At 34.3% G+C, this 11,221-nt stretch overlaps 1 protein-coding gene across 1 annotated transcript; it reads right to left on the bottom strand.

The window, feature by feature from the left end:
- Window positions 1-3,989: 3,989 nt before the first annotated feature.
- LOC109815731 (uncharacterized) lies at window positions 3,990-10,979 on the bottom strand. The gene is made up of 4 exons (XM_029274847.2): window positions 10,288-10,979; window positions 9,585-9,642; window positions 5,518-5,717; window positions 3,990-4,925 (listed from the first exon to the last, which is right to left on the bottom strand). Exons 1-4 carry the CDS (start codon window positions 10,687-10,689, stop codon window positions 4,215-4,217), a joined length of 1,371 nt encoding a protein of 456 aa, XP_029130680.2. The 5' UTR covers window positions 10,690-10,979; the 3' UTR covers window positions 3,990-4,214.
- Window positions 10,980-11,221: the final 242 nt, after the last annotated feature.

Raw genomic sequence — 11,221 nt, 5'->3', positions numbered from 1 at the left:
GGGAAAGAAAAATACCTTAGATTAATTGACTTTCAAAGACAACAAATAAATACAAAATAAAATGATATTTAAATATATGAGGACTCCTTGAGTCAATCCTTAATTCTAGAAATTTCTTTTATAATTAATAACTTTAATCACCTTAATTTCATTCTTTCTCAAATTTATTTTTAGATTTGTTCTCAACTTGCCTCCAAACATTCATAAGGTCAAACATATGACCCCTCTGGATTCGATAATTTATTACACGATGATAATAATAAGCTTGCGGTTTTCTCACATCAATAGGCATCAAGCCCCTATTTGAGACGTCGTTCAATACTCACCAAACTCGATTACCTCTCAAACTTCCCAAATTTGATACAATTTGCCACACCTTATATATGGAATATCTTAATAAACTCCAATGTAGCCTAACTAACTTTTCACGTATTATGTCACACCCTACCCCTATATAAATGGAACCATCTTCAACTATTTGTAGGTTCTAATGTCAAACCCTCAATTGTTGTATTTGAACATGCTATAAATTGTTGTTCTATTTTATTTTATGTTCATATTCTTTGAAAAAACTCACAGTTTTACATGAATAATATGTATTTAGGAAGTAGAGCTTGGACACTCCGTCGGTCAAGGTGAACTGTACAAGCTCACAAGAAAAAAAAAAAAAAAAAGATGGATCCTATATTAATGAGATGGCAAGATTTGTTGGGATAATTTATAGGGACTTTATAGTACACCAATATCTCTTTGAACTTTGGTCATTACAGAGAATTTAGTTAGTCTATATATTATTTTCTTGTATTTTTTTTTTTTTTTTTACAATTTCCCCTATTATTGAATATTTGATGGAGCTAAGTTGAAGAAGATTGTTGAACTTCAACTCCTCCATGCTTGGACCGAATGTTCTTGAGGTTATCCTTTGGAGAAGCTCGAAATCTCCTTGAAGAAACCTTCAATGGAGGAGAAGCCTTGGAAGGAGGTTCGGTTACTTCTAGTTCAATGTAGAAGCTTAAGGAACCTAGGCAAGGTTTGAAACCTTTGGTGAATTTCTTAGTGAAGAAATTCCTCACGGTTTTTGGAGTGACTCTTGATGAGAGAAATCTGAATATTATTTCTCAAAATGCTCAAAAGTGATTACAAAGGTAGGAATTACAAATATATAGGGAAAGGTAGCTTATAGGAGAAGCTATCCTTAATCATGGTTCACTAGGAACCATGGTAAGGTGAACTTAACTCCTACGGTTTAGGAAGCTTGCAAGAGAAGCTAACCTTGACCATGGTTCACTTAAGAACCATGGTAAGGTAAGCTTACCTTGCTTGAGTTTAGAAGCTTGCAAGACAAGCTTCAAAACTCAAGAAGGTTACTTAGAAATTTCGGCCAAAAGAGAAAGGATGAGCTAGGCGGCCTTGAACCAAAAATGCTTCATGATTTAATTTGAAAATTCTTGATTTGGTTTAGTTAGGTTCATCATATGATGATGAGACCTAGCTAAATCAAATCTATGAAAAATTAGGAGCAAATTGAGTCCAATATGCAAAATTTTGCCTAGGCCCAACTCAGGCCCAATTTCTAAGCGCACTCCCTAGCTTGCTAAATGTCACCCCCTTTTCCCTACTGAAAAAATACAAAATGAATGTATCAATTAGGGAGGTTAAATGAAGTTAAATTCTCCAAGTAACCTACCTCAAAAACAATATACAAACACTAGGAAAAGCAAGCAAAGTGCCTCACAAATACAAAGGCAAAAATAACCTATACAAAAGACTATGTATAAACTGTACAATATAAACAAGTAGAACTAGGCCTTCTCTTCATGATAGAGCATTCCAAGTGAAGATTACCTTGGGCTTGACAAGCCCACTAGTCTTCACATGGTCCAACTCTTCCTATATTCTTCTAGCCATAGCTCTGGTCACTGGGCCCTTGGCCCATGATCTATCAATATTGATGGTCCATATTATCGGTATTTCATGCATGTTAGTAAATGTTTGTTTGGAAAGGTGAGATGCTTATATTTAGAACTTGTTTTCTTTTTTCTCTTGCAGGAGAAGATTGCACAAGAAATGAGTCAATTCGAAAATTCTACAACAATTTCATCTAGTGATGCACTTGCTAAAGTTTTGGGGGAAAGATCATTGTAGATGCATGTGTACGTTGCTTAGGAAAATTAAGGAGGGCTTCATAGTATTGCCTTTAAGTCTAACACAAGATATTATGATGTAGGATCTAGTTATTTTAGTTATAAATCTGGTGAAAATTCTAATTAAAAAAATAAATTAATAGTTTTAAGGCTAATCTAGCAACGACAAAAGAAAATGTCAACACATCATTAAAAACTGTAATGCTTGCATTCATTCAACTGAAGGAAGACTATATTCCCCCGGAGTTAGTTTCTATGATAAACAATCTTAATAATCTAACGAAAATAATTATATTAACTTGAATGAAATTTGTCTTATATATATTTTATTAATTATGCTAACATGATGAAATTATTTGTTTTTATCATAGGATGAAGAGTGAGCAAGATGTTCTAATACCATATGAAGGATTCTCATTAGCTAGTAATCCTAATGGTGTTTGACATATTATGTTGGTTTAGTGAACATTTTGGATAACATTTTACGAACTATGTAATTAGTTCAAATTTTATGTACTTAACATATTTGAATTTCACATATTATGATTTTTAGTTCAACTTTTATGTACTTAGTTGAATTCATGTGTATTTGATTTGAGTTTGGTAAATCATAATGTTTAGATTATTTTTGTGTGCTTAAGTATTTGTGTTTTTATTTCTTAAAATTGATATATATTAAAAATTAAGAAATTATTTTAAAAGGATGTTAATTTTGAAATTATGATTTAGATGGACAGTAAAGTACCCCAAGCGTGTGGTTCAGCGGTAGGGGTTGATCCACGCTTAAGCAAGGTCAGGGGTTCGAATCTTGCCTTGTGTATGCAGCCGCGTTAAATCTTGGGGCCAGCTATCCCACCCTTTGAGGTGCCTCCAACGTAGCGAGGAGATTAGTCACTGCTGTCGGCGGTGGATACTCCAGGAACGATACTTAAACAATAATATCGATAACTTTTAACCAATAAGAATTAAATAAAATAATTTTTAATTTATAATTATTTTTAGCAATTCAAACAATTATATTTTGTGACGGTAAAAAAACTAAATAAGTGTTAAATAATTAAAAACACAATTTTTGGAAATATTTAACCCCGAATAAAAATAAAAAATGAAATGGTGAATTTATTAGCAACTATATTTTAAAATCTGTCACAAATTTTCTAACAAACGAAAAGGTGACAGCTATTTTAACTGTCAAGAAAAACATTTATGGCCGCTTTTAACTCTTAGAAATTTCATTTTTAACGTCACAAATTATAAGTTTTTTTTAGTGAGTAAATACTTTCCCATATATACAATTTCTACTTGAGGACTTGTTTTTAAATATTTCACTCACACAATTCAATTCCCTTTGTTGTATATCATTGTTAACTTCACAAGGTGCTTTCGAAGATTTTGGTAAATGGACTACAAAAGGTCATTTCCTATATAAATCATACTCTAATCATTGAGGGATGACAAATTTTGGATGGGTCCTTATTGCAAATGTGGTTGTACCTCAATGAAGAAAAGTTAATTGCAAATGAATATTATGTTTTAAAATTGAATTTGAGAAAGCGTACAACCCTCTCAATTGGCAATGATAATGTATATGATGTAATGCATTGATTTTAGAGCAAAATGGAGAAGGTGGATTAGAGAATGCATATGATAAACTACAATTAAATTATTTTCATGACATATCTTATTCATATTTTTGCATCTTTATTAAATTATTGAAATTATATAAAGAAAATAGGCCAGGTGTTACAAAATCAAAATGCTAATAGTGTATACTTTTGCATACCAGGAAGAATCAACAAACCTTGCTACAAGGATAAAAATTTTGGGACGATTACACAGCACAAATACAAAACAATATAAAACACAATGTTTGAAATTGATAAAATATTGTCTACATACATAAGATCATTAATATTTTTATGGTTTCGATACAAACACGTGATACTTCCTGTATCATTATTGATGAGTAGCAATGATCCAACTGTCCATCTCCAAAAGAATAAAAATAAAAATAACACAAAGAAAGGTTCACAAACTTCAGGTTTTGAGTGTATATCAGGTTACATACCTTCAATCATCTTGTTTATCCAACCATGTCTCAAACCGAAAAGGATAGGAAGAAATGCGTCGGATAATTGGATTTCTTGATTCTGAAGGGAACCAGCAGAGAATAACATACAGAAACAAAAGCATGAGAATGAAGATCACACATAAAACCATAATAGTGGTGGCCAGCCAACTGAGATCACTTATGACAAGGTGGACAGCAGCCATGAATGCCACTGATAGAGATGTAAGAGTGACTCCTAAAACGGGCATTGCCACTTTAAGGGAATAAAGGGCCAAAGTTATATCTCCCAATTGAGCCCAAAGGAGAATAATAATAGCACTAATGGAACCGTACATGGATACTGTGATGCAGAAAATAAATAGCTTAAACCATGCATGCTTTAGCATGAGGGCCATTCCATGTCCTGTATCAGAGCTATTAGTTCCTCCTGGAAAAGTAATACCTGCGGCAAATGCTACTGTAGTTATAATGGTTGAAACCAGAATAAGGGTGTTGATTCTGTCCTTGTACAGGTCCATGTTTATGTCTTGCTCTTTGTAACCATTTGTAACACCTAGGGTGTTGATTTTGTCCTTGTGCAGGTTCATGTCTATGTCTTGCTCTCTGTAACCATTTGTTACACTTAGGGGGTCAGGGACCTTGATAGAGTGTGGCCCCTTTTCAGCATGTTGTCCTACGCGAACAGATTTTAGTGCAGTCCACACTAGCCGCTACAAATACATGTTTTGTATATCATACATTAAAAAATTCAATAATAAAGAAAGAAATTGTCTAACAAATATTTAATGAAAGGACTGATCATGCTGATCCATGTTTTTTGGACAACTTGTGCATTGAAACTATCATAAATAAAGAGAAAGAAACAATGTGAGAGTTTGACGAATAAGAAAATATATAAACAAAATCCTTCCCTAGCATATTCATCATTAAGTAAATTTCGATCAAATTAAGAATAAAAAAAAATAGAGTAGATTTTGATAAATCTAAAAGTTATTTTCTAATGATAAACTTGTTCTCTTAATTTAGAAGAGATTCACATAGAGGAATAGGGGGTTTGAGATGGAAATCTCTGAGGATGTGTCGGCATGACAAGGTTTTCCCCCATTAAAACTTCTTAACAGGGGTAAGGACATGGCAAAAACAAGGTTTCTTTTTATGACAATATAAGAGCAACTCCAATAGAAGTTGCTTCGCCCATCAAACAACCCCAACCTCAGTTTCTTATACATTGGAGTGGTGTGACATGGTAGCAAGAGTTTCTTGCAGAAGAGAGGGTTGCTTAGTGAAGCAACTGTTCCTTACCTTTGTGAACAGAAGGAGGCGCGGTGGTTGGATGGCGGAGGCGCGCGGTTGGACGGCGGAGGCGTGCGGGTGGACGGCAGAGGCGCGCGGGTGGATGAGGTACCGAAGGAATTCCAGCACGTGCGCATTGCTGCAGCGTGAGAGCGAGAGAGGGGGTCTGGAACGTTTTCCAGTTACGCTGCTTCTGGTTCTGGTAGCAGCTCAGAGTGGCGGAGTAAGACGGTGGCGATGAGGGTAGTGCCAGTGAAGGGAAATTGGAGGTGGTGCCTTCTGTGAGGTCGATGCCCTTCATGTCTGTGTTTACTGAGGGTTTGAAGAAAAAGGAAAAAAAAATTGAAAAAGGGACGTTGAGTTAAAAATAAGAAATAAGAAATAAGAAATAAAAAATAAAAAATAAATAAAAAATATCCTAAAACTACCGTTAAAATAGCCGTTGGCTTGCTTCAAAAGAAAAGTATCCGTTGGCTTTTTAAAAAAAAAAATAGAAAAAGAAAAATATCACTATAAATATTCATCAACTCAATTCAAAAATTTGGACCTTTTTAATTCTCTTCTACTTCTTTTATCTTGCTTGTTTTGCTCTCAAAAATGGATCCTAACCAATACAATCATCAAAATTTTTAAATTCTTTCCAAAACCAACCACCACCGACGAGTGCAAATTCTCAAATTCCTCCGCAATATGTTATGTATCCACCATCTTATTTTAGTGAAAATTCTCAAAATCCACCACCTTATTGGTCAGCACCACAATATTATATGTTTACATCACATCCACCTAGTGGTGATAATTCTCAAGGACCACAATTTTTTAGTCAACCACCACCTCTCACCAACCCAAATGCATGTTATAGGCATTCTCTTTAACCTGAATCACCAATTGGTCTGGATGGAATTCAACTAGATGGAAGTGCAGAAAATTCGTCAACAAAAAAAATTTGTGTTCCATTCACAGTTCAAGAAGATATTATTCTCGTGAGGTCATGGGTCAATACGTCGAAGGATCTAATCATAGGAGTTGATCAAACGTTACGACAATATTGGTCGAGAATCACAGAAGCATACAATAACGATGAAGACCGTTGTGAGTTCATAAACAAAGAATCGACTCAACTAAAAGCACGTTGGAATCGAATTCATCCTGCAGTTCAAAAATTTATTGGTTGCTACAAACAAGCAATTAGTCAAAAGAAAAGCGGGAGTTCGGAGAAAGATGTCATGGCATTCGCACACAAGATTTACACTCAAGATACTGGTAAAAAATTTAATATGGAGCATGCATGGGTCATTTTGAGAGATGAACCTAAATGGTAATCTGATTTCCTGCAACACAATTCAAAAAAAGGGAAGCTAACGTCTGCAGGTGGTTTACTCTTCGTCTTCCAACACAGAGACACCCATTGAACTTGATGAATATGAGATACCAACGCCAACATCCCATCCGATAGGACAAAAGGCAGCCAAAAGGAAGGCCATAGGAAAAGAAACTTCTAACACTAATTTTGTTGATTTTTCTGGCACAGAAAATGCAATAAATTAAAGGCGAAAAATGCCTATGCATCAAGACTAATTGAGTTGAAGGAGGCACAAGAAAGATGTTTGGAATATGAAACCATAATGAAGGATACTTCCAACATGAATGAGACTCAACATGAAGCTCATGAGAAGTATTGTAACTATCTTAAACAACAATATGGGTTTTAATTTCTTTTAGGGTTTGGGAAGTATTTGAGTTTTAATTTCTTTCAGGGTTTAGGGAAGTATTTGAGTTTTAATTTCTTTTATTATTGTAATTCAAATTGTGTTGTTATGAAAGTAGTCGTTATAAAATAGTCGTTGTAAAACTAGTCATTGTAGAACTAGTCATTATAAAACTAGTCGTTGTAAAACTAGCCGTTGTAAAACTAGCTGTTATAAAACTAGCCGTTGTAAAAATATTTATTTGTAGACTTTTTCATCCAATCCTACTCATTCTCATATCTTCTCACACAAAATCCCCATCTATTCTTCTTCGATTTTTAGATTGATACGTGATGGATCGAAACAACAATTTAGATGACCCAAACATCAATTTAGATGATCTTTTGGATCAATTCATAGATGAGGAACTACACGACAACACCGGCGAAGAGTTGATCCAGTTGATGATACAAACCTATCAACAACAACTTCCCAACACCACAAGGTCAAACTAAACAAGGAGGGTAGTTCATCGAAATCGTGAGGAAGGTCATGAACGATTGTTCAATGACTATTTCTCTAAAAATCCAGTATACACAGAAACTTAGTTCTGAAGATGGTTTCGCATGCGACAACATGTGTTTCTCTGAGTTGTAGATGCCATAAGCAATCATGATGAGTACTTTCGAATGAGGCTCGATGTAACATGTAGAATGGGCCTATCACCGTTCCAAAAGTGCACAACTACTCTTCGTATGCTGGCTTATGGGACACTTGCTGACTTTGTGGACGAGTATATTAGAATTGGTGAAACCACTGTAGTGGAATGCTTACAAAGATTCGTGAAAGGAATTTGTGAAATATTTAGGAGTGAGTATCTGAGACGCCCTAATAACGAAGACATTCAATGACTACTACGGATGGGAGAGGCACGTGGGTTTTCTGGAATGCTAGGTTCAATTGACTATATGCATTGGGAATGAAAGAATTGTCCAGTGGAAAGGTCAATTTTGTCGAGGTGATCATGCCAACCCAATAATCATTCTTGAAGTTGTTGCATCACAAGACTTGTGGATTTGGCATGCATTTTTTGGAACTGCAGGTTTGAATAATGATATTATTGTGTTAAATGCATCTAAAGTATTTAATGAAGATCTTTTAGGAACTGCTCCGACAGTGCAATACACCGTGAATAGAACCCAATATAATATGGGTTAATATCTAGCAGATGGCATATATCCAGACTTTACTACATTTGTCAAGACCATCTCGATGCCATAGGGGAAAAAAAGGAAATTATTTGCCCAATGACAAGAATCAACGAGAAAGGATGTAGAACATGCATTTGGAGTCCTTCAATCTCGATTCGCAATCATACGAGGTCCGACATGTTTTTGGGATGCCGCAATAATGAAAAATATAATTTATGCATGTATCATATTGCATAACATGATTGTCGAGGACGAGCGAGACACCTATCAAAATTATATTGATTATGATGGTGTAGACGATGACATGTCAAGATCTAAAATATCTATAGGTGCTCATCCCAATTTTAGAACAACATACCTTCAAAGCAGAGCAGACGTTCATAACAAATGAATGCACCGCCAACTTCAAGCAGATCTTATTAAACATATTTGGGAACGTTTCGAAAATAATAATGATGAAAATTAATTTCGTATAATGTTTATGTATTTATTTTCTTTCATTGTAGTGCAATTGCCCTTTTTAATAAATTTTTTAATTTAGTTCATAAATGATTTGAAAAAAAATTCTAGAAGTTGAATTTCTTAAAATTTCTTACCATTGGAGTAAATTTCTGTTTGAGTTGCTTAATGCTAACATGACACACTGGGGACTACTTTTTTCATTTTTCAATGCATGAAGCAACTCAAATGAGTTGCTTCCATTGGAGATTCCCTTACATTGTCTATTTCTTTGTACCCATATTGTGATTAAGAGAGCTTGAGGTGTGATAATTACACACTATTCGACAACTGAAGTTGTTTTACATTGGTTAAAGCCGATGACAGGTTTGTATGGTGTAATAATCCCTATTGGATCATGGATCTTATGGTGTACAAGGAATAGAAGTGTGTTTGAAGATGTTCATGCATGCTCACTTAGCCTTTTTGGTTGCATAAGTTTAGTACAACTTTAGGATCAGATGCAAAGTAAAAATGTCTAGGTGCTCCTCAGATAATTTTGTGGTAGATACCATATACGAGCACCATAGTTTTGAATGTGGATGACAGTGCTCAAACAAATCAAAGATCGGGATTTAGGAGGCTTTGCAGAGATCATATTGGTATTTTCTTAATGGGTTTTTATGGTAGTGTTGGTGAATCTAACATACTCCATAATGAGATTATGGCCTTGTTTCACAGGACTTGCATTTGTTGGCATGGGAAGTTGGTTTCAGAGAACTAATGTTATTCAAATTCTGCACACAATTCAATTAGTTGAAGATGAAGTTCAGCATCACTTACCCACAAATGAGCTCACAATGATTCGTAATTAAATGCTAAAGATTGAAATTTCTCTCTTATAATATGTTTAGAGAGGGAAATAAGTGTGTTCATATTTTATCTAAAATGGTAAATCCACACTGGGAGAACTTGATTATCCTTCATGATCTGCTAGCTAGTCTTGGATTAAGGTCCTAAAGGGTGATGGTATCAGAGTTTTGTTTACTTAGGTCTTAGTTCTTTTATTTTTTTTCCTTCATATATCTCTTGTAACAAAAATAAAAACCTGTTTGCTCTCTTTGATATAGTTATTTTTTCTAATGAAAGTGCATATAATTATTAGTATAAATATTTTAAATCTACATGGTACTAGTTGTCATGAATGCATATACTACAAACAATTCCATTACAATTGATGTATGTCATCAATATACATTGAAAAATGGATATGATAAATCAAAAATCATTTTTTTAAGAAGGCATAACTCTTTGATTAAGGTGACCAAATGTCAAACTTCTTAAGTTAAGTTTCGGTATATGATAAATCAATTTGTTAAGAAATATAGAACTTATATAGTAATAATTCAACTCCTTTTTAAGAACTAAAATTTAATACTTACCTGGCGAAGGGACGGATTGTTTGGTATATAGTTCAGAGAAATATCAAAAGCTGTTTCCTTCATTTTGTTAACCGAAGTGAGATCTACTCTTTCATCCCATGTTAAGGCATCAACAACGTTTGGATGGCACTTCTCAGTAGCCAAATGCAATGGAGTGTTTCCCTCGTTATCTTGGTCATTTATCATCTCTACTAGTCCATGCTTTGCATCTTGCAAGATGTATTTTATCACATCAAACTTTCCCATTAGAGCTGCAATGTGAACCATATTTCGCCCATAGTTATCAAGTATTTCTTTTGGATCTGGACAGCATTCATGTTCTAGCAATTTCTCCACCACTTTAGTATGCCCACCCGCACAAGCCAAATGAAGAGGAGAAAGACCATAATTGTCCTTTTCCATGATACAGGAAATACATTTTCTAAGCAACTGCTCAACACCATGAACATAACCTATGGATGCGGCATAATGAACAGGAATCCTTCCTTCGATATCCTTTAAATGAATCCATTCTTCATTTATCGACAGTATCTTCTCTAAAATATCTGGCACATGTTCAAATAACCAATTAATTGTAGAACCTCATTAAGAAGCATCAACAAATGAATTATGTGGGGGAAATAAGGAATATTAAAAAGGCTTCAATAATTAAAAATATTTATAAATATTACTGCATGAGAAAACAACAATTATTATAAGAATGAGCTTAATGATGGGTAATCTCTAGTTATAGAATAAAATGAATTTCATCGATTAATGTTGACCTATCAAGAGAATACTAATTTAATTTAATCTATATATGTAGCCTTTCCATCTCTTTGGTAGGAAATGCCAATGGGGCTATGTGAGGGCGGGAAGTAAGGTACCATCTTCAAATAAAAATTAATCTTGTACCATCTTCAAACTTATGTGATTCATATTTATAAAATTCATA

Source organism: Cajanus cajan, chromosome 10 (assembly GCF_000230855.2).
Source record: "Cajanus cajan strain Asha chromosome 10, NIPB_CcT2T_4, whole genome shotgun sequence".
Classification (NCBI taxonomy): Eukaryota; Viridiplantae; Streptophyta; class Magnoliopsida; order Fabales; family Fabaceae; genus Cajanus; species Cajanus cajan.
This window is presented reverse-complemented; position numbering and strand designations above follow the sequence as displayed.

What these genes read in the sequence shown, in the direction of transcription:
- LOC109815731 (XM_029274847.2), bottom strand. Translation starts at nt 10,689, where the DNA reads ATGGAAAAGGACAATTATGGTCTTTCTCCTCTTCATTTGGCTTGTGCG. An exon ending in ACAATCCGTCCCTTCGCCAG is followed by an intron (nt 9,643 to 10,287) that starts GTAAGTATTAAA and finishes AATTGTGTGCAG; the next exon opens with AATTTGAATAACATTAGTTC. An exon ending in GCCTCCTTCTGTTCACAAAG is followed by an intron (nt 4,926 to 5,517) that starts GTAAGGAACAGT and finishes ATGTATTTGTAG; the next exon opens with CGGCTAGTGTGGACTGCACT.